This window comes from Dasypus novemcinctus, chromosome 8 (assembly GCF_030445035.2).
Source record: "Dasypus novemcinctus isolate mDasNov1 chromosome 8, mDasNov1.1.hap2, whole genome shotgun sequence".
In the NCBI taxonomy this organism is placed as follows: domain Eukaryota; kingdom Metazoa; phylum Chordata; class Mammalia; order Cingulata; family Dasypodidae; genus Dasypus; species Dasypus novemcinctus.
This window is the reverse complement of record NC_080680.1, coordinates 62,869,695-62,897,601: the sequence shown is the minus strand read 5'-3', so window position 1 is coordinate 62,897,601 and position 27,907 is coordinate 62,869,695. Positions and strand designations below refer to the sequence as shown.

The 27,907-nt window shown below is 39.7% G+C and overlaps 1 protein-coding gene across 5 annotated transcripts in view; it reads left to right on the top strand.

Annotated features, from left to right (window-relative positions):
- The window catches only part of SLC24A2 (solute carrier family 24 member 2), a 353,299-nt gene that overhangs the window by 160,508 nt on the left and 164,884 nt on the right, over window positions 1–27,907 (top strand). For 3 of the 5 annotated variants that reach the window (XM_058301921.2, XM_004446758.4, XM_004446759.4), the window contains exons 3-4: window positions 16,991–17,029; window positions 19,508–19,616. In XM_058301921.2, the coding sequence (XP_058157904.1) occupies window positions 16,991–17,029; window positions 19,508–19,616 (148 nt within the window). The remainder of the gene's footprint in view (window positions 1–16,990; window positions 17,030–19,507; window positions 19,617–27,907) is intronic. The other 2 variants (XM_071216759.1, XM_058301920.2) reach the window with 1 other exon arrangement.

Here is a 27,907-nt window from a genome sequence, read left to right as displayed (position 1 = left end):
AAACAAAAGTGACCTGAGAAGATGTTAAAGTTAAATTTTTATCCATATGTGACTCTCACTACCCTAAATTGTATCAGTCTTAGAGGGATAATTGAGAAAGTAACTGTCCTCATGTCACGACCCATTGGTGGGACTCCTGGTCCTTGCCAGGAAGTTTCATTTTCCAGGGTGCCCAGGTACCACATGGTGAACCCTGATAGAACTCTTTCTTACATTCTCTCCTTCACTACATAGTGACCCTGTTCCAGTCAACACTTTAACCAGCCAAAAGAGACCACTACTACAGCATTCTCCCCTGCCATTAGTATTATAGGTGCAATTGGACTACCTAAAGGAAGACTGGCATTCTCAGGTCAAAGGACCCATGCCACAGTGCCTGGGCACAGGGTTCAGTGGACTTAGCCAAAGAATGGTTAAATGCTGTCACTCTGTATTAGTAAAAATAATTTCTGCTGGCTAGGACCTAAGCCCCAACTCTTTTCTGTCTAAGAGTTTCCTCCCTATTTGAGCTTCTTCCTTTCTTAAACAGATTCCTTGATTGATTATTACAAAGTGACAGCACCAGATCTTCCACGTGCTAGCACACTGGTAGGCAAAATATGAAATATTGATATGTAAGACACCCATAGGGGAACAGATGTAGCTCAAACAGTTGAGCACTTGCTTCCCATGTACAAGGTTCTGATTTCAATCCCTGGTACCTCCTAAAAACAAACAAATGAAAAACCAAGTCTCATAAGGGAGTGGATGTAGCTCAGTTGTTGAGTTCCTGCTTCCCATGTACAAGGTCCTGGATTCATTCCCTGGTACCACCTTAAAAAACAAACAAACAAAAAACACCCACATTACAACCGTACAATTCCAGCATAAGCCAGCAAATGGCAAACACAAAGTAATCAGGAATGAATGTGAAGTGCCAGTTCTAAATAAAATGTGAGTTCAGAGAAGGGAGATATTATCTTATGGTATTCCTACAGGTGTGAGGCAGTAACGACAGCACAAATCCCCCAGCCTCATTATACATGAGCATATGGGCTAATTAAACAATTTTAAAATCCCATTTTGCTTATTTAATTAGCAAGCATGTACCGAGCATCTTTCTATGGTAGGTACTGTGAAAGAATATAAAGATGGAAACGGACATGGCCTCTGCCCTCAGAAGAGTGCACAGTAGTGGGGAAGGGAGAGATGAGACAAATATTGCGTGAGAGTGAGTGAACTAGGAAGGAAATGGGGAGGAGCGCAGAGTATGAAAAGTATTGGGACATAGCTATATCCCAATTTAAAACCTATTTCCATGACATGGATGATGTTTGGGTCTTCCTGGCCTCTTGGGAAAAGGAGAGCAGATCAAGAAGTGGGAACAGTCCTCAATATCAGTATGTTTTCAATGGACTAAAGTAGACTTATTATTCTATTATAGACTTATTATTTTATAATGGAAGAAATTTTATCTTTGATCTAAAGACAGTGGCTACCAGAGGTTCTGAGGGGAAGGAAAGGGAAGAATAGGTATAATATGGGGGCATTTTCAGGACATTGAAATTGTCCTGCATGACATTGCAATGACAGATACAGGTCATTATATATTTCGTCATAACCTACAAAATTGTGCAGAAAGTATGTAAACTATAATGTAAACTATAGTCCACGGTTAGTAGCAATGCTTCAGTATGTGTTCATCTGTTGTAACAAATGTACCACAGTAATGAAGGATGTTGTTTATGTGGGAAAGTATGGGAGGGGGAGGGAGTAGGGTATATGGGAATCCCCTATATTATTTACATAACACTCATGTAATCTAAAGCTTCTTTAAAAATATAAAATTAATTGAAAAAACACAAAAGTATACTTGAGGAATAACACATTAAGATTAAGATACCATTGGAGGAGGGTATAATACATTTTTTGACTCAACTGGAAACATCATGGCAAGGAAATTAGAGCCATTATTAAGGACATAATAAAACAAACTTAATTTTTAAAAAACATATTTCAACAAAGTATTATATGCTTGATATTCATACCATTTATTATTTTCCCCAACTTAACTTATTATTTTACCCAGTCTTTATTTTGGGTTTACATGATACTCATTTTCTTCCAGGAAATTGCAAAACCAAATTCATCAAACCTGGTATCTTTATTTTTCTGCATAGATGGAAATTGTGTCAGGTCATGTGGAGATTATATATTGGGTGTGGTGCAAAGGAAATTTCTAGAATTAAAAGTTAAAATGTGGTGGAGAATCAACCCACTATATTAAGGAGCTTATACTGTATCTAGGATACAATAAATATGAAAAGTAATATATGTCAAAACCACTGAAATACATTATATTCAAATTATACTATTATTCTCCTTGGAGTTCATGCTTTCTTATTTTTTTATCTTAAATCTATTAAAGTTTTTAAAAAATATATTCACAAGAATCCTTATTGTCAATCGTATTGTAGAAAATTAAATTTATAAAGACATTTCACACTTCAATTTTGAGTCTCAAGATGCTCTTTAAATATCTTTGTTGCATTTTTCCATGTTCTGCTTTTAGTGATTTTATGTACACAATCATGTACTTTTATTTGCTTTTATAACCTTTTCTAGCTTTTCTCCAGACTAGAACATGTATTAAATCATGGGTTAATTAAAGTATGATTTCGAAAGTGATGGTTAGCCCACAGTGAATCCACCTAAGTTTATCCTTAAGTATAACAGTTATGTTTAAGTGATCTCACTGCTACCCTTTCTGTCGAGTTAATTTCATGACAATATTCTGGAATATAAGCTCCGTAAGGACATGGAATTTTGCCCCTTTTGGTCACAGCTCTTTCTCTAGACCCTAGAAGAATGTCTGGCACATATAGTAAGTGCCCAATAAATATTTGTTGAGTAAGTGAATGTATATTCTTTATTCCAAACTTGCTATTCAGAATCTCCCATTGTTGCTTCAGATACTGGGGATGATTATTTCATTGTCTGAGCTTGTTCTTTCCTTGAAACAAAAAAACAGCACTAGTCCTTCAAGTGTCAGCAATAAATTGAAGATAGGACACACCGTGCTTCCAAATAAACTAAATATAGACTAGTGTTATACCACCTCAGTGATAAATGAGACCACCAGAGGGCCCTGCTTGCCCCCCTCAACTGTACTGCTAAGCAAGACACATTCCTTAATACAAGTCAACTTGAAATATGAGTAAACTAATTTGCAGTGTTATTTGGACCTATGCCATTGTGAAAGGCATAAAAAGTGTCTCCTTGACTTTCAAAAGACAGAAAAAATAATGAAAATTCATGACTGTAGGTAAGAGTCTAAATAATAATTCTGGAAGAGACGTAAGACAGGAAAGTAACCTCTATACTTTCCCTACGTTTTGGTCCTAGCTTTTCATACCAAAAGAACACTAATAAAATCTGTCACTCTGAATTCACAATAATTCGCTTGGCAACTATTTTCTGGCCTCTGTTGGAAATCGGAGCTCATTATACACATAAACTATTCTCACCCTGTTTGACAATCTAGTGCCTCCTTTTTTTTCCCCACAGACCTCTGCAAGGAAAATCCCACTTTCTTGTTTCCCGGGCACTGAGGGAGGCTCTGAACTCAGCTGTCCAAGTTCATATGCCAGCTCTACCACTTTACCAGCTACATGGCTTTGGACAAATTGTCCAACCTCCATCAACTTCAGTGTCCTCTTGTATTAGAAGCGGGGGGGAGGAGGGGGGTAGTGGTGGTAATACCTGTTATTGTGAGAATTCAATGAGATGTCATATACAATGCACTTGACACATCTTAAGCTTTCAATTAATATTACCCATTATGCCTGGAATCTACTTGATTTGTGTGCCAAGTTCTGTAATTTGGCCAGTAATACACATTTGTTGGGCTTTCTTTTAAAAAATTGCATCCTTTTAGACACTCTCTCCTTAAAAGAAGTAAACCATTCTGGATTCTGTACTATCAAAGGAAATCTGTGTGATTAATGCCAGAACACCACTACCAGATTGTATTGATTGGCTTATCAAAATTGTGAGAATTGCTTGAACAATACAACGAAGTATATTAGCAACATCTGGGTTTTTCAGAGGGAGGCCAGAGATGGCAGCAGAGTTGGGTGGTTCATCTCTACAGTGAATTAGCACTGGTGCTTAGGATCCTGAGTACAGAAAGAGCCTGAGGCCTTCCAGCTTCTCTCTCCATTGATAAAATGGAATCGCTGTCTTCTGTGTACCTACTTAATAAGAAAGATTAAATAATCCTTTAAGGTCTTCAAGACGTGGATTTAAATAAACATCATTACTATTAATTTAGCCAGCAGAGCAAGCAGCTGAGGAGCTTTGGTTTCTGTGCACAAGGAGTCCACAGACCCAGCTCTTGACTGAGCTACTCACTCATCCCTGCCACCTGGTCGAATACACTGCCATGGAAGTTTGAAGTAGCCACATTGGGGCCCGTGGAAGGCACAGAGGTGAATCCCACCCTGAGGGATCACATAACTTCCATTATTTAGGGGATGGTGGGGAGGATTGGGCGTGCAACACACATGTGTGTAAAAATCCTTTTTAAAGGTCTGGTTGCTAAGGTCCAGTGAGGCACACAAGACAATGATTTGGAATACAAGGATTCTGTTTCCTTTTATCTTTTAAAAAAGAGAGGGAAAAATTTATCTGTGTTTACTCAGTGCTTGAAAATAGCACGAGTTCGATAGACACACACAATATATTTGTATGTTACTAGCTCTTTGCTAATGCTATATGATCATAAAACATTATAGACTGATTATTTACAATTGTGTGGATTTCAGCTGGTCAGGTATAGCCACGTTCTGCATCCTGAAATGACCCTGGTCCCCTTGATTTACTGAGAGTATTCTCAGATCATATTTCCTGACATTTTTACAGAGGGTCATTTATACAGATGTGTCATCTCATCTGCCATAAGCAGCTGCACTCACATGGGTCAACTTTTTTCCAAGTTGTAAGGAGACCCTATCTCCCTCTTTGTCCAAATTATGACATTCAGCAGGTACCAGTGCACCCAGGTCCTGACCCTGGTTTGTTCAGAATTCACCCCCATTGCAGCCTGGCGTCCCAGATGCAGAGAACCTCCAGACCAAACAACCACCAAGGGGAAGAAAGGCGTCCGTCGGAAGTGGACTTCACAGCTAGGCCACAGGCCTTTCTGATGCAGATAATTCCCTTTTTCTGCTTGCAAGTAAATCCCACCAAGTGAAAGTGGCCAGAAACCTTTAGAATTTCAAAATGAGAGTAAGGATCCTTTCGGTTCAGACCTGGGTTCCGTCTTCTCTGAATCTTCCAGCCCCCACATCTTCCTTAAAACCAAGCCCACTCAGGGGTATAGGATATGAAATGCTGAACTTGCCTTGTGTAATTCAGACAGTGCTGACTCATGGGACAGGGCCGGAGTCAGAAGCCAAGTCCTGAAATGTAATCTGGTGTCATCTCCTCCTCTCACAGCTGCCAACCTGGAGGGTGCCCAATTAGCCATTTTCCAATGTTCTATACAAATCACCTTTGTCACCCGAATCAGTGGAGTTTTCCTACTGCGCATAGAAGCCAACCCTTTCTCTAGTCTAGTTCACAGCCCTGAATCTCCTTTTGTCATATAATGTCTCCTTTGTGGTTCTTGATAATAATGACAGTGATGATAAATACTTGCACAGTGCTTTTCATGTACTAAACATTGGTCTAACTAAGCACTTCACATGTACTGATCTATGTAATCCTCACAACAAACCTCTGAGGGTAGGTACTATTATATCCCCAGTTTACACATGAGACTACACAGGGAGTGATCCAGGGTCACACAGCTCGTAAGTGAGAGAAACAGGAAAATAAACCCAAGCAATCTGATCCTGAGTTATATATTCTTAAAGTTATATGACACCTCTCATCTCATATTATTTCTTCTCTTTATTTAAACTATTTATATGGCAAAATGTTGTTCCTTAACTGTCTGTAAGCAAATTCTCTTCTACTCCCTCCATTTCTTGGGATATCTATTCTTCTGAAATTTCTTTCTGCAATCCCAAATAGTTCATGATTATGGAGATTATTCAAGCAAATGATCAAAAGGTTTTGCTTCCAAAATTGAGCTTCCATTTCTATACTACATAAATAATTTCTACCCTTTCTCTCCATTCCAGTACATTTTTCTTAAATCAGAATTGTGAAGTGGGTATTCCTGCATGCTGCGCTGCCAACTTCAGCAGCTGTCATTAATCTTTGAGATTCCTAGTTTCCTGAAAGACAATGACAGTGGAATAATTACCCAGCAACCAGTGGTCAAAATTTGAATTTAAATCTCCTAGTATTATATTTCACTCTGTAGGAATTTATTTAATCCCTTCTGCCTTAATATTTTAGGAAGTATGTTAAGACAGTAAATGGAGGTAGAAGGAGATGAATTTCCATCTTCATTAAGAGGTGGTAAGATTTCTTTCCTTTCTAATTTCAGAAGTGAATTTTTTGTACCTTTTATCTAACCTTCCTATAAGGCCAGGAGTTCATTCATCTTGAACCAAGAGAGATTTTTGAACATGTTTGTTTATTACAAGGAAATGTATTGAAAGAAAAAGAAGACATCAGCTCACAATTATTAATTTTTTAAATGACAGTAGTTCTAATCATCCCTCACCCAACCCATCTAAATTCTTAAGACATTAAAATTAATGTCAGTTACATGTTGGATTAATGTTTCTAATCCTGCTCATTTGTTTCATATCACATTTATGACAATATAATTATACTTTTAAATTGGTTTTCATAGATCATATAGTGCTTTTAAGTCCTTGGTACAACGAATTTAATTAGGCACATTTCACAAGATTTGGTAAGGGTTATGATGCTGAAAGTCTATAGTTCCAACCTGGCTTTTGCAACAGATTGCATGGCTTTCCTTTGTAGCTGATGCTGACCCAGAAAACCACACTATATTTTGCACATTTTTCATGAAATCTTCACAATGACCTATTTGATTTTGTGATTTGCAGGTGAGGAATGCCTGATTTACTGTGACCAACCAGGTCTGTGAAACAGGGGCATGCTAACATCTCTTACTGTGGAGGCAGGAGGCCACTAGACCACAATGTTTGTTAAATTTCATGTGTGTGTAATGTGGGCTGAGACTGTACAAAGGTCACATCAAAATTACACTTTATAATTAGTGAAATTGTTTCTCATTCTGTGGCTTGTGAGGTTCAAAGGAAGATGATTTAAGAGCTTTAAATAATTAGTAGAGTTAAAAATACTTTCTGAATGAACTATATATTTTATTATCTGAAAAAAAAAAAAAATGGGGAACATACTAAAAACTCATCAAGTAAGTACCAAAATTCTCTTCTGGAATCAGAGATTCCACCAGGGAGAACAATGGATTTTTTTTTAAAGAAGCTTTAGATTACATAAATATTACCTAAAAAATATAAGGAATTCCCACATGCCCCATCCACTTCCCACCCACATTTTCCCACATTTTTCCTACATTAGTATGGTATATTTGTTACAATAAATAAACATATATTGAAACATTGCTACTAACCGTGGACTATAGTTTACATTATAGATTACACTCTTTCCTATGCAATTTTTTAAGTTATGACAAAATATATAATGGCCTGTATCCACCATTGCAAAGTCATGCAGGACAATTCCACTGTCCCAAAAATGCCCCCATATACACCTATTATTCCCTCTCCCTCACCTCAGAACCTCCAGTGGCCACTGCTGCGACCAGCTCAGCAATAGGTTGACTCGAAGGGAAGGCAACGCAGAACTTACAGAAATAAAAGGATAGAGAGACACGACAGAGGAAATAAAGATGGGACTAGGGGACTCACAGCTTCCAGAACTGAGAGCCTCTACCCTAATTTCCACCTTGTATTTATTGCAAACTACCAAGAAGCTGTTTGCTATTAGAACTGCAACATCATCTACAATAATAGGAAACAACTGCAACATCTAACAACTGCAACAGCTACAATAGAACAAGTGTAACATTTACAATAAGGAACAGGCAAGCCAGGTCCCACAACATTCCCCCCTTTTTGTTTTTGCAAAGTCTATGCAGATGGCATTTCACTGATAAACAAAGCTTCCGGCATGATATTTTCACTTTAAGTTTGAACAATACTCATCAAATTTTTTTCTCAATATATTCAGTCTCAGGATTGTTCAAACTTAAAACAAGAGATTTACATCAAGATACATATACACTTACAGTTCATCAAATCACTTAAGTATACAATATGTTTCATTATGAAAGTTCTGATTAGTATTCAAGCATTTTATACATAATCCATAACTACCATAGATTATACAACAACAAACAATAAGACTTCCAACTAGCATACATTTAATGAATAAACTTTCATTTCTCATGGGCTTAAAATGCCCAAATGGCAAAGCTATATAGGCCAGTACTTGATATTAGTGCTGGCCACATCCAAGCTAAGTTATTACAAACTCCATTAACATGAGAAAGCATTGTATTTATCAATTACAGCAGAGAATATAGTTTTGTCTTACCCAAACATTTAAGAATTTGATTGAGCAGCAAGGCCTTTTCCAGTCCCTTAAAATACCGTTGTCTGATATTTTTTTTAGTAGGGTCACTGCCACGGGTTTCTTCTATGCAGCCAGATTCATTGCCTTCACGCCAGGGCAAAAAGCCTTGAAGAACTGCAAAAGTCCATTGCTGACCTTTTCACACAGTTTTTGCACTTTTTGTATTCATTCAGCCTTGTTTTACTTTTACAAAACACATCTCACTGAATGCTTTCACATTCCCACAAACTTTTTACCTTTTTCAATATTTGCTTAACTTTTTAATCTTTCATTTTATCCTTCCTTTCTTTTTCTTTCTTTTTCCCTTCCTTTTTCTTATTCTTTTTTCCTTCCTTTCTCTTTCTCTTTTTCTTTTTTCCTTTTTCTACCTTTTTCCTTCCTTTTTCTTTCTTTTCCTTCCTTTCTCTTTTTCTTCCTTTCTTCCTTCCTTTTACTTTCTTTCCTTCCTTTTTCTCTTTTTCTTTCTTTTTTGAACAATCACATACTGGAACAATTACAACACATACACTGACATTGAACAAACACAAAAGCAGTTGCAAATCTATTAATCTAGAATTTCTTCATTTTTTCCTTTTATAATTCAACATTTCTTTTCCAGTTTTCCTCCTCTCAGTTTCCTTCTTAATCTCTTTCTGTCCCCAAGCCATACTTGCTTTATGATTCCATGCTTGAATAAGTTCTTTAGTTTAGATACTTTGATATAAAGCCATTCTAGTCTTTGAAATGAGACCCAGCCATGCAGTTTCCAGTGTCCATCTCTCCATCTGCACTACCGGAGGCTCCAGTTTCCACAGGAACTTCCGTTGTCTCTTGGCATTCATGGTATGGCTTATTCCGACGAGTTGGTACCCACACAGGACATTCTCTGTCTCGTGGGGAAATATAAGCAAACCCTCGAGGACTTCGAAGGCTTTCCAAACCACTTGGGGCTCTGCACCTCTACACCAACTTTAGTTTCACTCAAGACAATCCTTTTTCCCTTCGGGTCCCTGTTCAGGCCACCAGTTGCTGTGAGCCTTCTTCCCTTCACACCCCACATTGGGTGCCAGTTGCTACAACCAACTCAGCGATAGATTGGCTTGAAGGGAGGCAATGCAGAACTTAAAGAAATAAAGGACAAAGAGAAACACGAGAGAGGAAATAAAGATGGGACCAGGGGACTCACAGTTTCCACAACTGAGAGCCTCAACCCCAGTTTCCACTTCGTTTTTATTGGAAACTACCAAGCAGCTGTTTGCTATTAGAACTGCAACATCATCTACAATAATAGGGAACAACTGCAACATCTAACAACTGCAACATTTACAATAGAACAGGTGTAACATTTACAATAAGGAACTGGGTAAGCCAGGTTCCCACAACAGGCCACTGCTTTTGTATCAATGATAAAAGTTCTTCCATTGCTAGAATAACAATAAGTCTGTAGTAGAATAATAGTAAGTCTACTTTATTCCATTGCTCATTCCCCAATCCTGAGGGTTCTGGGATGGTGGTGCCTATTCTGTTTCTAATTGAGAGGGGACTTAAATCCCATGGGGCAGATGACTAGAACTCTCTTGCTTGTAGTTGCAGACTCTCCCTGTTCCTTGGGATGGGCATTGTCCATTCATCATTGCCTGTTAGTTGTCCTGGATGAGTCCAGTGATCTGGAGAATAGGTGTTGCCACCCTGCTGAGATTCAGGGCCCAGCTGGCACATGGACAGATCAAAGATTTAAGTCTCTTGGACATATGCCTATCAAGTATACTACTGACTGTAGATTCAAATATACTAGAAGGAGCAGAGGAGCCATGTGTAAGGAAACCACAAATGAGTCAAACCCTGTCACACTGGGGAGCATAAGTTCTAAGGTAAGGCCCACTGGCAAAGTGCCAAACTCCTGAGCTGTTTGCCCTGCTTATAGTGTCTGGATGTCTCTGGAGCTCTCAGGAGCCCAGCTGTTTGAGGCAGTATTTACTGTGGCAGTCAATGTGATCCTGCTGAGACGTGCATAAGCATAACCTCTAGAGAGATCTACCACTCACTTTGAAATCTCAGCCATAAGAACTCATTTGTATTTACCATTTCTCCCTTATGGTCAAGGTCTTTTTCCAGGTGCATTGATAGTTGGCACTTGGCAGTAATCCTTGGTGCCAGGGAGACTGAACCCTGGAAGTCATGTCGCACACTGGGGAGAAGGCATTCCCACACTGGGGAGAAGATAATGTGTTTATATGGTGAATTTGGCTTAAGAGAGGGGCCACATTTAAGCAACAAGGAGGCCCTAAGGAGGTAACTCTTAGGTAACATGCAATACAAGGCTAAGTTTCAATTTCACAAGAAAAGGTTCACAAGTACAGTCATTAATATCAAGGGCTTGGCACAATGGTCTGTCCCGCCATGCAGTTTTGACCACTGTAGCTCTGTGGTATGTTTTAAAGTCAGGTAATGTGATTCCTCTAATTTCGTTTTTCTTTTTCAATATGTATTTGGCTATTCTGGGTCCCTTGCCCTTCCAAATAAATTTCATAATTAACTTCCAATTCAGTAAAAAAAAATGCTGCTATAATTTTTATTGGGATTGCATTAAATCTGTAAATCAGTTTGAGTAGGACAGACATCTTAATGATGTGTAGTTTTCCAATCCATGAACAGGCAATATTCTTCCATTTATTTAGGTCTTCTCTGATCTCCTTTAACAATGTTGTGTAGTTTTCTGCATACAAGTCCTTTACATCTCTAATTAAGTTTATTCCTAGGTATCTGATTCTTTTAGTTGTTATTATAAATGGAATTTTTTCTTGATTTTCTCCTCAGATTGCTTATTATTGTTGTACAGAAATGCTTCTGATTTTTGCATGTTGCTCTTAAATCCTGTCACTTTACTGAACTCATTTGTCAGATCTAGAAGCTTTGTTGTAGATTTCTCAGGACTTTCTATGTACAGGATTGTGTCATCTGCAAATAGTGAAATGTTTACATCTTTCCAAATTTGGATGCCTTTTATATCTTTTTCTTGTCTAAGTGCTCGAGCAAGTACTTCTAACACAGTGTAAATAAGGGTGGTGACAGTGGGCATCCTTATCTTTTTCCAGATCTTAAAGGGAAAGCCTTTGGCATTTTACCATTGAATATGATGTTAGCTGTGGGTTTTTCATATATACCCTTTATCATGTTGAGGAAGTTTCCTTCTATTCCTGTCTTCTAAAATGTTTTTACCATGAAAGGATGCTATATTTTGTTGATTTTTCTGCATCAATAAAGATAATCATGTGGTTTTTTTCTTTTGGTCTGCTAATGTGGTGTGTTATAGTGAATGATTTTCCTATTGAATCATGCTTGCATACCAGGGATGAAGCCTACTTGGTCATGGTGTATAATTTGTTTGATGTGTTGTTGAATATGACTAGCAGGTGTTTTGTTGAGTATTTTGTCCAGTTTCATTAAAGAGATTGGTCTGTAGTTTTCCTTTCTTGTGGCGTCTTTCTATGGCTTTGGTATTAGGGCGGTGTTGGTATCACAGAATAAGTGAGGCAGTGCTCCCTCCACTTCTTTTTTTTTTAATCCTCCTGCCCCTTGTGGCTTTTTGTGTGCTGTCTGCTCTCTCTGTCCATTCACTGTGCATTCTTTTGTGTCTGTATTTATTTTATTTCCCCTCCCTGCTTGCAGCTTGCTTGCTGTTTGCTCTCTGTGTCCATTTGCCACACGCTCTTCTGTGTTTTTGTTTATCTCCCTTTTTTGTTGTGTCACTTGCTGAGTCAGCACTCCATGGCATCTGCAGGCCTGACAGTGCTCCGTGGCATCTGCAGACCAGGTGGCTCTCCCTGGCGTGCGGGTGAGCCTGCCTTCACAAGGAAGTCCCAAGATGCAAACCCAGGGCCTCCTATATGGTAGACGGGAGCCCAACTGATTGAGCCACAGCCACTTCCCTCCCTCCACTTCTTTTTTTGGGGAAGAGTTTAAGTAAGATTAGTGTTCTTTCTGGAATGATTGGTAGACTTCATCTATGGTCCTGACCTCTTCTTAGTTGGGAGGTTTTGGGTGACTAATTCAATCTTGTTACTCATGATTGGTCTGTTGAGTTCATCAGTTTCTTCTTTCATCAGTGTAGACTGCTTGTGTGTTTCTACAGCTTTGTCCATTTCATCTCAGTTATCCATCTTGTTGGCATATAATTTTTCAAATATCCTCTTTTGATACTCTATTTCTGTGGAATCAGTGGTGATACTCCTTCCTTGTTTCTTATTTTATGTATTTGCATCCTCTTTGTTTTTCTTTGCTAGTCTAGCTAAGGGTTTGTCAATTTTATTAATCTTCTCAAAGAACCAGCTTTTGTTTTTTTAAATTTTTTCTAGTGCTTTATTATTTTCAATTTCATTTAGCTGTGCTCAGATCTTTATTATTTCCTTCTTTATACTTGCCTTGTTAGTTTGTTGTTCCTTTTCTAATTCTTCCAGATGTGTAGTTAGAGCTTTGATTTTAGCTCTTTCTTCTTTTTTAATTTAGACATTTATGGCTATAAATTACCCCAACACTGCTTTTGCTGCATCCCATAGGCTTTAATATGTTGTGTTGTCATTTTCATTCATTTCAAGGTAGTTACAGGTTTCTTTTGCAATTTCCTCCTTGACCCAATGGTTGTCTAAGAGTGTGTTGTTTAACTTTCATATCTTTGTGCTTGATCTGGTTCTCTGCCCCTTACTGATTTCCAGCTTCATTCCATTGTGGTCAGAGAAATTACTTCGTATAATTTCAATTTTTCTGAATTCATTTAGTGTTGGAGAAAAATAGATAATAATGGCATCATTCAATTTAAGTGCAGTCAGCACTTGACTAACTTGGAATTATTAGAGGGGGGTCCAGTTTAAATTAAATAAGGGCTTGAATTATGGAATATGTTCTTTTAAATGACTGATGTATTACTTACATTGTGGCCCAGTAGATGTCCTCCTTTCATAAATGGAGAAGAGGATCTTCATTGGCACAGCACACCACAGCCTTGAGACCCTTTGGGGTAATTTTTTAAAAAGAAAACTAACAATTTTACATTGGTTGCATGTTAGGCTACATTCAGTTCAAGAAGACATTTTAAAATTTTCACCTCTTTTATTTTTAGAGTGGCCATTAGAAAATTTTAAATTATGTGACTTGCACTCAATTTCTTTTGGAGAGTGCTACTCTTAAAACAGGGTGTATACTTTGACCTACTAGGTGTGTGTGTATAAGAGAAGTTTTGAGCTTACAAAGCAATCATGCATAATATGTAGAATTCCATACATCGCCCTTGGGGTGCTCTTTAATGAATTCTCTTAAATAATCCTCAATAATTGCCGTTTATGCTACAGATTGGATTGGCACATCTTTTCAATAGCTGGCACAGCCTTTGAGCTAACCATCAGGAATTGGACTTTAAAATTAGTACTGCCCAAAAGGATGGTACTTTGGTTTGTGTAAAATTAAGAGGATTAAAAAACAATATGCATAATAAGATGCCGAGATTTATCCTTAAAGTCATGTTAGTGTTCTTTTGGAGAAGTTGGCATCTGTAACATTCTATGGGTTAGAATAAACTAGTCAGATCTTAAATGACCCTGAAAATAAATTCACAATACCGAGGCAAACCCGTTTAGTTCATTAACCACCATGTGACAAAATCCAGTGGTTAAAAACACTGTCATCAGTAAGTATCGGCTATATACACTTAGACTGTTTCTTTGTCTCCTTCACTAGTTACTTCAGTGTAATTAAAACCTCTTTAAAATTGAATTCCTAACATAATGAAAAGCAAATTCCCAGGACCATGAGGTTGCTACATGATGCACTAAGAGAGAGGCTGTCAGGTGAACATCAAAAATTATCAGTAGATGTGGATGAGCACCTGAAAATGGGCAGTTAACACCGCATGTCACATTTCTCATCTCTTTTGCAAGAGGGCTACATAAAAAGAAGGTACAGGGGTGTTTTAATGGCCTCAGCTGCCATTTATGTGTATATCTAAATTTGCATGTTATGACCTAATATACATTCATGTCTGCAAATCACACTTGAAAGAAAAGTAATGATGCCAAACAGTTGGAAATTTTGTAAAGGATTTCTTTCCCTGCACTCTTTTTTCTTTGAAGGATCAGTGTATAAAGCATTTTCTTTCTACTTTTTTGGGTATTATGATCCTCCCTGCAAGGGAAGAAGGAAGTCAGTGGGGTAGATATTTTTCTTCTTTTCAAACCAAGAGACAAGTTTGGATTTTTTTTCCTCCATCAAATAATTTTTTTAAATTTATTTTTAAAAATTCAAATTCTCAGCTGGTGATATATTTGCTGTTATGTAGGGCACCCTTTTCTTTCCTTAATTTCATCCTGTTCCTTCATGTTCTGTAGTAGAACAAAAATAAATTGCTGTGGTATCAATACCAGCTCATGATTATTTGTCTCCCATTTAGCCACAAGGTGTACATTTCCTAACTGAGAAGGCGTGCTCTGGCAGTTAATCTCGATGTATGTCCAAAGGCTGAGCTCACTGCACTGGATAATTTCCCTGGAGGATTGTTCTGTAGAATGTGAGGCCATCTGTTGAGCTGTCTGATGTGGAAAGAGAGAAAATGAAAGGACTTGCTAGAGAGAAGCAAATCATTCAGAGCCTCTCAGAGCAAAATGGAAATCAAAGGACAATTTCAGGTGCACACCAGTTCCCCAAGCACATTCCTGTGAACTGGGGCTTCAGGGATGTTTTCTTATTAGTGTTTTAGGGAGCCACTGAGAGAGAGAGGAGAGAGAGTCCTTAATTCAGAAGGTTCTGCAAATTTAGTGATGCCCACAGGCTGTACTTAGGAATAACCATCAACCCCGGACCCTTCTGTTGGGGCCTGAGGCTTACAGGTTCTTCCAGGACTTACAATAATTTTGAAACCAGACGGAAAATTATAAATTGGTATTGATTCCTAAATCCAAAAAGGTATCTACAAAAATCAAAATTATTAAATGTTTCATTGAATGCCTACAAAGGATTTTATATCAACTTCATTAAGAATTAAAATGTCATCTCAAGTTATGTTACATGTGAAAACAAATTGTGATTTTCTTGCTATCCAAGATTTCTGATTTTCTTGCTATCCAAGATTTCTGAGCATCCATGGTAGTTTTTGAGAAACTCATTATAACCAATCATAAATTAAATGAATTGCACATAGGCAAATCATTTTTAATATAATTTTTATTAGGGAAGTTCTAGGTTTACAGAAAAATTGTGCAGAACTTAGGTAAACAATTTCAAACACAAAATTATAAGAATCCTTTTTTTACACAAAAATGTATATTTGATGTGGAATGGGGGGGCATTTTAATGTGTTTTATATGATGTGTATGGTAGGACCTAAAAAAGAGAGCACCTAGAACCCATGAAGGTTTTAAAATAGCTCTGCACCCATTCCTTTTCTCCAAGTGTGTGGTTACTCCTGAAGGCATAGATTGGCTTAGACTCTAATGGGAAGGACCAAGACAGAGGAAGGTTCCAGTTTGTTCTTGATACATGATAAGTGACAAAGGCAATGAATGGTCTGAGCTTGAGAAAATACACATGGGGAGTAAGTTTTCCAAGGCACCTGTACAATGTTGGAAAAATCACAGGATGGTGCCCCCCTTGTTCTAGTGAAAGGAATTTCTCACTGAGTTGAAGAGCACAGCCCTTGGTAGAATCCCAGTGTCCCCTTATCAGAGTTGAATTCTCTTCCAACATATGATTAGGCCTTCATGTGGCCTTAAGTTCTAGTCAACTTTTCCCAAACTGATAGAGATTTCCACTTTAGAAATGGAAACAAATGCTTGGGGCAGGCAGGAAGGTGGGTTATCTAAGTTCCATGTGTGATGATTCTACTTTACTAAAAAGCTAATTTCTTCAGGTTTAATTTTATTCACCAGTGTAGAGCTGTGAAGGCTGACTCTCTGCCAAAAGACATGAAAATGACACTTCCTTGTAATCCCACCCTGCAACAATAACCACTAATAATAGTTTGGTATAATTCCTGGCAGAGTTTTTTTTCCTTTACATATACGATAGTGTTATTTATTTATTTTCGTTTATAAAATGCGATAAGTATTTTAAATGCTTTTTCAAATTCACTTAACAAATATCTTATTTTTCCATAACATCACTGTATCATAATTTATTTAACTGCCTTCTAATGCTGGACATTTGGGTCGGTCGTTCAACTTTGACCTTATGGAAGAACCTATCATGTGCCTAAGTAAATTATTATATATTGATTAGAAATTTATGCTCATAGTTCTCCATGTTTGCTTAACCCTTGGCCGGCGCAGAAAGAACCCAATCTTTTCTTACACTGGTATTTGTTATTAAATGTAAAACCTGTAAGTGATTCGCTCTTTCTTTCTTTCTTTGTCTTTTGTTTTTGCCTTTTCGTCTTATGCAGTCATCTACAACCAGAGACAAGGATGAACAGGCTCTACCGGTAGGAAGCAGTGACCTTGTCTGTACCTACTCTTGTGCCTGTGGAGAATGTGGGGAAGGGGTGGGAGAAAGAGGGGAGTATGTGTTCAACAAATCATCCTCTCCCTTGGAATACTGAAATGGTATAAACCACTGCTGTTTATGTATACTCTGTTCTACAATTAGTGATGATTGAATTCTCACATTCACAAAATTATTTCTGGGACCAGGTTTCAGAAAATTTGAATTCTCTCTTCCATTTGGCATGAACTTTCATAGTGAAATGTTTCCAGATTGCATTCCAAGGGATGTTGTGCTGATATTGTGGGATCTAATGCTTCTTATCAATTTTCTCCAAGTATCTGCATGTACACACTTTTTGGCTGGAAATTTCTTTTGGTCCCATCAAAAGAAATTCTTTATGAAACCTTTGTATTCAATGTATACACAATACCCAAAAGAATTCTTTAAGTTCCTCTTTAGCTATAATCCTATTTTAATGAAGCTCTCCACACAGAGTTCTTCCAGTTTCCCAGACTGAGACCCATAGTAACAGTGGTGATAACAAATTTTTAACACTAAACTCATTTCCCAGTTCCCATCCAATTAACACATCACATTTTAAATTGTGAAGCATTGCAAGGAAATGACCTTCAGTGTTCTTGTATTCAGCTGTCAAATAACAATTACATTTCAACTCTCAAGTCTCCTATACTTGCCCCTAAAATCTTTTAAACCCTAATCATCTGAGAAACCTCTAAAACCAAATAACACAATGCATTAAAATGTTATAGAATTTTAAGGCTGAAAGAACTAGTACTGAAGATACACATATGACCCCGTGCTTTCTCATGTAATGCTCAGAGCAAGGACTTGTGACATTCATTGAGAGCCCATATGAGATGCCAGGTCTGGAGCAGGTTAGGGGTACAGACCAGCTCCTTCCTCTGAGGAGCATGTGGTCTGGTTCACCACTGAGGCACCAATAATCTCTGCTCCTTCTCCAACCCTGTTTAGTTGGAAATATGATTTCTAGTGATAAATCAATTGTAACAAATCACAGGAGAAAAGTCAGATTTCTCCATGTATCTCATGTTTAGCTTTTACCCACACTTCAAGCTCACTACACTGTTGCTAAGTGTTCTACAAAATAAGAGACCTGATTTTGGGTAATAGTTTAGAAACACTGCCCAAGTTAATCAAAGTTAAGTAGATTTTGCTAGTGTTAAGACTTAGAAGTCTGATGTGTATCTTAAATCTCTAAAAGTGGGCAGACCTAGGATGTAACACTTCCCAAATGTATATGATCACAGTGTCTCTTGTGAGACTTTTCTTGGGAAGCTCCCTTCTGAGACTGGAGTATGATAGAATTTTTTGGAAATCCTATTATATAGAGGGTTGAGAGACTTAGTGGGAAATAGTATTTAATTTTTGCCTGACCCTATAAAAATTCCATGTCAGGCTTTTGGACCAAAATTTTAATAAGAACTTAATTCCCTTAAGTTAGTTAGTTGAGTGCTCTCTGATGCATCTTTCCCAGGGATAATGAGAAAAATTAGCAGACAGTCAACCAAAAGGAAGAACATAATTCCTATTTGGGATAAAAATATGTCAAAACAAGTTTGGATTTTATTGGACTGTTTGTGTTGGAAGATAAAAGAAAAAAAGTATGTTGGCAAACTCATCTCTAGAAGTTCATTCTTCATCAGTTCCATTATTTGGCCAAAGGATCACAACAAGTAGGAGTCGATGTGAAATTCAGGAGGGTTCTCCATGGATTCAAAATAAGAGGCTCTGTCTCTTCAAATCCCACTTCACCCAGAATATAGGACTTCATGGATTAGAGCCATGGTTCCCAGGGCATAGATGAGATACTCAAAGATGTACAAGGTGATTGTTTGGGGATCAAGACAAAATATGAGCATCTCTGTAATTCTGTATTCTTATTCTTAATTTCTATTTTCGCACATGTTTGAGAACACATACATATATGCTCAGATGTATTTACACACACACACATACACACACACAAAATTTTACTGATAGGGTATACAGTCCAAAAAGACCACCTGCTAGTTTAGATCACAGGCTTTGCATGAAGCAGACCTGAGATCCATTCCTCTGTTCTCCACTTTCGTCTGTGTGACTCGGACATGTCATTTCACTTCTCTGAGACTACATTTCCTCAACTGTTTAAAGGACTAATAACAGTAACTACTTCAAAGAGTTCATTCTGAAAATGATATGAACCAAAGGATGTGAAGCATATAGCACGTTGCCTGGAGTTTACTAAGCGCTAAAAAAAAAAATCACTATTAATTCATTTAGTAGGAAAGGATGTGAGAAAGCCATTCCTTCACAGGGTTTGAAATGTACTCTGAAAATCTTTTGTCAGTCATGTGTGATCATGTAACAGAAATGAATGGCCACCAGTCTAGTTAGTATCTGCACTTGCCTTGCCTTTCTAATAACTAACAGCCTCTTTGGTTTCTCCACTCAGGCTAAACCACGTCTCCAGCGAGGAGGAAGCTCTGCCTCCCTCCACAACAGTCTCATGAGGAATAGCATCTTCCAGCTCATGATACACACCCTTGACCCCCTTGCTGAAGGTAAATTTCAGGCTTGGGTTTGAGAGTTTATATAGCATTGAGGATGTGAGGGAAGAGACTTCTCTTAACAAAGCACGTTTATGCTTCCATCACACAAGCCTCACCAAAATTCTCTGGTTTACCATCTGGCCCTCTGGCATGCTTTATCTGCAACAACGCAGTTCATGATTGGTGATTTTTATACCAAGAGTAGGATCTGTGGTCCACATGCTGATTTTGTCTTTTGAGGCCCCCAGCTTGAATACAGTCTGTAATGAAATAGGATGAAAAGGTTTCCCTCCTCTCCAGCTACGAGTAACATTTCTCTTTTATCAACCTTCCTAAAGACAAAATGAAGTTGTTCGTGGTGCTAAAATTATGTGACTTAGGAGGAGAGTGACTTGTTTGGGCATCATATTCACTGCAGAACACTGATACTGGTTCTTTGGCTACTGGAGCGTGGGAGGGAGTGAGCGTCTAAGGAGCCTTCTCTAAAGCAATTCTTAGGTTCAGTCCTTGCAGACCCACAGACCTGGCTCACCTCCAAGGGTGAATCTAGTTTTGAGTACTTCCAGTTTTACTTTCACAATGCAGTCAAATATATCTTGTTTCTTAAATTGCATATGTGTATTTTTTAAAATTTATTCTTTAAATAGATAACTGAGGTATCAAAAAATATATATCAGTTCTGCCACAGGCCTGGGGTTCAGACATCCCTGGAACTTAAAACCTGACCTGAGGTTACCTGGGAGTGGGAGGGGAGGATGTTAGTAGAAATCATGGGAAGAGCCTGACTTTGGAAGCAGGTCTCTGTCACTGAATATACACACAAGAGCAGATTATTGAATCATATCACAAAAATCAGAGATTTCACCCCGTATCAACCTTTACTCAATAATTTCAAAGATATGGGTGATCCAGAGCCTCAGTCAGATAAAGCAAAGAAAACTCTGAGCTCTCCAGGGCAGCTCCCAAACCCTGTCTTCCTTCATCAGCCACACACAGCGTTTTATTTCAATTAGGAAGCATCTTCATTCCATTCCCCCAGAGGATTTTATCACTGACTTCATATTCTCCAAGGGGCCCTGCTTCACAGATCCTGAGTTCTGTTTACTAGACTTCTATTTACTATTTACTATTACTAGAGGTAATCCTTAGCCAGAAACATCCTAAATGTATTACCGTCTTTACCCAGATTTGACAAGGAGATTGGACCTGGCTACCAGCCTTCTTTTCTTTCCCCCAGGGTATCTCCCAGTCACTAAGCAATTTGTGAGACTTTGAGCAAGTTAAGTACTCTGGTATTTGGTTTCTTCATCTATAGTAACTGTCAGTTACTTTTGTTTAGCACTTTCAGTTTATGAAGCATTTTTGCACATGTGAACTTCCACTTCACAATAACACTTCATAGCTAAAATGATTATTCTCCCTTCATAAAATATTCTATTGCCAAAATAGATCTCAAATTTCTTTACTTCTCTCCATCTCCATAGCCGGCACTTGCTGTGCCTGGACTCCTGTAGTAGCTTCCTGGCCAGTCCTCCCCTCCCTCCACTGCTTTCTTCTATCCATATTCTCCACATGGCAGCCCTAGGAATCATAAAAAGTCAATCAGATTGTGTCATTTCTACTTAGAGCCTATATGGGGCTTCCCCTGACTCTTAGGGTAAAGATGAGATATTACCATGGTCTGCATGATCTGACCCCTGCCTCTTGCTCCAAACTCAGCTTGACTCACTTTGCTTTAGCCATTCTGTCTTCCAGGAACCTCTGCCCTGCCTTGGGGTCTCAGCACAGGCCGTTCCCTCTACCTAGAACAGTCTCCTTTCTTCCCACCCCCCTCCATGTCCCCTGCTTTACTCCTTCCATTCTGTAGCACTCTGTCTAAATGACACTTCCTGAGCATCTAATATAAATCAGGGCCCCCAGTCATATCTCAGGCTGCCTTTAGTTTTCCCTTATTGCTCACTGACCATTTGTGGGATTATTTGTTAACTTCCTGTCTCTCACGGGATACAGTAGGTGCCTCTAGGGCAAGGACTCCATTTATTCACCACTTATCCCCAAGGCCTAGCACAGTATCTAAGCACATAGGAGCTGCTAAGGCTCAGAACAATTAAGCCCCTTGGCTCAAGTCACACTGTTGACCTGATGTTCTCATGTTATCAAAGCCCTCGAAAGCCCCTTGGTTTCCAATTGTGTGTGAATTGTAACTTGGTTATTTTGAGCCACCATCTTCTCTACCCCATTGCCCTGGAGGACCATATGAGAGAAGAAAGGAAGGATTTTATCTGCTCCAACTCTATAGGAGCAGGTATCTGAGAATGTTTATTTTTGGCAAGGCAGTATTGTGTAGTGTTTAACAGGGCAGCCTCCAGTGCCAGACACTCAGATCCCAGCTCTGCATTTACCAGGTGTATGACCTTGAGTAAGTTACGTAACCTTTTTCTACCAGTCTATAAAATGGGCATGACATATCATATTTGCACCATAGGATTGCCATTAAGATTAGAGGTGTGAATATACATAGAGCATTTAAATCACTACTTAGCATTTAAATGAGTACTTTGTACAGGTTTGAATTATTTGGTTTTGTTATTTTGAAAAATAATAGATGATTTTTTAAATTCACAATATTTGAAAGGTATTCATCTATTTGGTAAAAAATGCCTTCCCCTTCCAATTCTTTCAGTCCCCCATTTCTCTCCAGAGGAAACTATAGTTACCAATCTCTTGGGCATCCTTCCAGAAATGCCCTACACATATTCAGCTGCATGTATGACCTTGCCAATAGGTCTCAACAATCAAAATTTCTGTTTTTTATTTGGAGTTATTTAGTTTGGGGTAGCTTTTGTTTTTGTTCTCCAGTAATGGAGGAGGGGAGCTATTTTATGTTTTGTTTCAGTGAGGTAGTAAATCTGGGTTTTCTGAGACTGATAGAGTTGGACCCTCAGTGATTTTCCAAAACACCTGGCACTTGTGGAATGTGGTGCAGTTAAACTCTTTGTTCCCACTATAGCAAGATGTGCCTCTAATGCTCCTGCTTTCAAGGTTAAACCTCTGCCTGGAAGACATGGAGGGCTCCAGTGGTGTGAATCTGAATGAACACTGAGAGCTGTAATCAGTTCTGGACTTAGAAGTGATTGGAAAATCAGTGATTAGAAAATATGTAAAGCACTTCAATGCTTTAAAATTGCTCCATAGCACACAGCCAAGAAAACAGACTGCTCTGGTATTTTTCCCCCCAAATTCAATCATTTTCCATCCCAAGTATAGCCAAAAAATTAACCCAGAGCTCTCAGAAATACTCATCTCTCTTTTAGTATGCATCTATTCACTTGAATTCACCCATCCTCATGCCAAACTATCACCTTTTAATACTGCAGAGTGTGCTGCTTGCATCACCAAGTCGACCATGAGTACTGCAGTAGCTTCCCAATTGCACTGAAGGAAATTCCCAGAGGCTCCTGGTATCCACCTAGCCAAGGAGTGCATTGGCACCACTGGGCAAACTGTCAGTGTTCACAGAGGGAAGTATTCAACTTAGTTCAAAAGCTTCATCTAGGGCTGATTGCCTATGGAAAGACACTCCCCTTTGTGTCATCTGTGCTTCCACCCAAGGTGTTTCCATCTTCCAAAATGTAGTGTCTGGGCTCTTGCTAAAAGCCTTAATCAGTGGCTGGTATAGCCTCTGAGCCCGAGTTACAGGATCCAACAGGGTTTGTGTTCTGGGTATCCATTGCCATGTGACAAAGCACCCCAAGACTTGGTGGCTTAAAACAACCACCAGTATCTTACCATTGCTCATGATTTTGTACATCAGAAATTTAGACAGGATCAGATGAATGATATTTTATGTTCCATGGAGTATCAATTGAGTTTAATGGATGGGATTCAGCTGATGGATGGCAGATTGGAAGGCCAGAATCTTCATTCACATGTCTGGCACCTTTGTGGGAATGGCTGGAAGGCTGGGCTCAGCTGGGCCCCTCTGCATCTCCATGTTGTCTCAAGTCCTTCCCACATGGTCCGTCCAGCAATGTAGTCAGACTTCTTTCATGGTGGCTACAGTTCCCACAGCCAGCACTCCAGGAGGACCAGTTGGGCGCTGCAGGGCTTTGTAGGACCTAGCCTGGGAAGTCCCAGAATGCTGCTTCCACATATTCTATCGATGGAGCAAGTCACTAAAACCAGACTCAATGGGAGGGCAATGAGATTCCGCCTCCTAATGGGGGGAATATGGAGAATTTGAAGCCACCTTTAATCTGTTTTAGAGGTTTGATTGCTGGCCAGTTCATCTCTTCATTGTTCATTGCTGTGCTCGGGCAGACCACACTGTGTAGAAATCCATAGGAGGCCTGGCTGGGTGAGTTTTCGTCCGAATGAGGCTATGTGGTACATTTCCATGGCTGCAAACTTCTGAACGAGACATTGGTCATGTAAAGAATTGATCCACTTAAAGCTCACAGGAATGGTTAGAATAAAGATTTTGTTTCTTTTATTCGAAAGCCCTGGGGAACTAGAATTTTTCATCTTCAAGATCCATGGCTGTCTGAATTGATCGTTCTAATAAATTCAGTGTCTCATATTGATTTCAACGTTTTTTCTAAACAAGCCATTATATTCACCCAGGTGTACATCTTCATGAAACTAAAATGAGGATGCTAGATATAGCACTTTTAGACTGAGAAGTAGCTTCTACTATCAATTTGTCGAAGAATAATACCACCACCTACCATTTGTTGAGGGATCGCTATAGGGCAGGTATTACCTTGAGTACTCTTTATAAGCCATCTCATTGAATCCTTCCATAGCCCATCACCAGGATAAGGACACTGAAGCATAAAGAGGTGAGGTGTTTCACCTCACAACACAGGAAGTTAATAGCAGAGCCAGAATTTGAACCCATATCTGCTTGACTCAAATTCTGTGTTCATAGCTCTTCTGCAATCCTACCTCTTTGTGTAACCTTATGTCTGATCCAGTCTTCCTTGTTCTCCTGGTATAGAATCAACCTAGATCCCAGGAGCTCTCACCTATCACTGGACCAGTTATTAGTTCAATCTGTGAGATGTCAATTTCTCATATGTTAGCCTTTGCCGTAACACCTGCCTCTCCCGCCTCAGCTCCTGTCATCACATTCCCACACCTTGGGTTCCAGCCACTTACCAGTCCCCAGCACACCTTGCTCTTGTCACTCAACTTTTGCTCAAGCTGTTTTCCCCTCTCACACATGGAACTGCTGGTGATCTACTTGCCCAGGATGACGTGGATGCTATCCTGCACGGGAAAAGTAACCCCATAGCCAGCTCTGCATCTCTGGGGGGAGCCCATCCACTTGTGAGGGCAATGGGGAGGCCCATGTGGGGACACTGGGAGATTGAATCAGAATGGTATCAGAGTTTGGCCATGTAATGTATGTACTCCCAGTGTCAGACTGCCTGGGTTCAAATTCTAGCTCAGCCTTATTTTTCTGTGGCCTTGGGCAAGCTACTCAACCTCACTGGCCCTCAGTTTTCCCATTTATAAGACTGGATAATGATAGTGCCACTGTCAAAGTGGATTTGTTACCCAACCTTTTAGGGCCTTGGTTCCTTCATATGCAAAATGGGATAATGATAGTTTCACTGTCATAAGTTTATCTTGACATCTCAGTGCAGTGATAACCAAAAAGCACATAATGAGTGCTCGGTGACTGTTGGCAGTCATTTTTCAGTTAAAATTGTGTTGGGTGTCATGTAACAAAACCCAGCTGCATAGACTTAACTTGCTGGTGTTTTCGTTTTCTTCTTTTACAAGACGCCCAACAATGCAGCTCCACATCCTTTGGGGACCTAGTCTCCTGTATTTTCATTCTTCCATCCATAGTACATGGTTCTCATCTACATCTTTATGAGGTGGCAGCTACTACCCTCCTTCCTTCCCTCTCCATCCCCCAGGACATCTGTATTCTGGGCAGAAAGCAGGGGATGGGCAAGGCAGTGAAGCTGTTTTTATATGGGAAAAACACTAGCACCCCAGAAGCCCTACACAGTAAACTTCCATTTTTATCACAGTTGCACCCTGAGTTCCAGAGGAGCATTCTGCCTCCCAAACAAAATCAGGGTGTTCTTGGCAAGGAAGAAGGGGAGAATGGATGTTGGGAAAGCAGCCAGTAGTGCCTGCCACATTATTATTATTGCTACTACCAGGGAAGACTTGAAGTGGTTCCTTCCTGAGAGAGTGAAAATAGCTCTCCTTATTTTCTCTTCTTTTCTCTGATTTGTAGCAAGGCAGGTAAACTAGGGTATTGTGGATAGAGATGTTTGAGATTGACCATTTTTGCGGAGGATGAGAAGGCATGAAAAAATGGTGCTATCTTCCATCTCCCCACCCTTCAAGCCCTGCTTGGCCTCATGCTTCTTTTTTTATCCTTTTTTTTTTATTATTATTTCTCTCCCCATCCCCTTCCCCCCAGTCATCTGCTCTCTGTATCCATTTGGTGTGTGTTCTTCTGTGACTGCTTCTATCCCTATCAGCGGCACAGGGAATCTATTTTTCTTTTTGTTGCATCATCTTGTTGTGTCAGCTCTCCGTGTGTGTGGCACCAATCTTGGGCAGGCTGCACCTTCTTTCGCACTGAGTGGTTCTCCTTATGGGGCACACTCCTTGCGTGTGGGGCCCCCCTACGCGGGAGACACCCCTGCGTGGCAGGGCACTCCTTGCACGCATCAGCACTGCGCATGTGCCAGCTCCACACAGGTCAAGGAGGCCTGGGGTTTGAACCGCGGACCTCCCATGTGGTAGGTGGATGCCCCGTCCATTGGGCCAAGTCCTCTTCCCCCCATGCTTCTTGAGATACAGTTCAAGCAGATGAGAATTGCACAAGGTTTGGTCTAGAACCCCTCCTTAAAGCTCCCCCAGCCCAGACATCTCCAGACAGAAGCAGGCAGGTGACTTCAGCCAAGTGTTTATCTATCTGCCTCCCAAAAGCCTCAGAGAATTAAGAGACCATACACTTTTCCTGTTATCAGTCAGTCACACAATGCAAAAAAAAAAATGACTGCTGAAAAATTCAGGGATGAAAATTGTCACCTTGACCATAAAGGTGACAAAGTTACTAAAAATAGAGGCTCTACTGTATAGGAGGATTATTACTGAATAAGGTACATTGTTATCATTGATGGCAATAGCATCTTCCACTTACTGAGCACTTGTCGTGACCTCACCTGAACGTTGTCATCCCTGCTTCATGAGTGGATACGGAGACCCAGAGCAGTCAGGGGAGCCTGCCCAGGGAGAGGCCACATGTATACCCAGGTGGAGCTAGTTCCAAGGCTCTGGCCCTTCTGTGTGATCCTAGTGATCCATCCACTTTCTAAGTATAGAATGGGTGTTTTTAAGGGCCTATGAGCTAAGGTATGTAAAGTACTTAAAACAGGGTCTGGCAGAGAGTAAGTGCTAGAAAAGTGCTATTACTATTATGAAAGGATAGAAAAGGGCCTCAGGATAACATCTTGCTTCTTCCAGATGGGATTTATACATCATAATAATAGCTTTTTTAGTTCCCATATTTTAAACACTTACTAGGTACAGATACTGTGCTTTGAAAACACTGTCTGATTCCCATGAGAGAGGGTCTGTTATCTCTGTTTTATGGATGAGGAGACTGAGGCCTCGAGTGGTTTTCTTACTTGCCCAGCTTTGCGCTCAGGTTGTCCTAGCCAGCCCTGTTCCATGCCCTTTGTTCTCACCTCTCCTGGGCAGGCTTCTGCCAGTGTCACACTCCTCAGATGAGACAGATTTAGGGGAAATTTATTTTCCCAGTACCTCACCTTGGAACTCAGTGGTGGACCCCAGTTAAATCAAACATGTTCCCCTTTGTCTTCCCATCCCTAGTAGCCTTTGTCCTGTCTTCTCAAGTTCCTAAATTACAGGAGAGAGAGGAATATTCCCTTTCTTCCTCCTGTGAAGGACTCTCTGTTGGCCCATGGATCCAATTTTTATCCAGTGGCCCTGCATACTCCCCAGAAAAGGCACATCCCAAAATTTGCCATCTAAGACTCCAAGTTTCCCTAAAATATAAGTTAAATCATTCCTCATCTTGTTCAAAACCATCTCACCAACAGAAAAGGCCTACCCCTTCCAGTGGCCCTAAGGCCACCTGTGACTTGCCTCTCTACTCTCTCTTCTGCCCTCCTCTTCTCCACTCTGCCCTCCTCCTCTGTCTTCCTTCCTCCTCTCTGCCCTTCTTTCCTCCAACTTGCCCTTCTCCCCTTCTCTCTTCCTCCCCTTCTTTCTGCCCTTCTTCCCTTCTTCACATGTGTCATTCT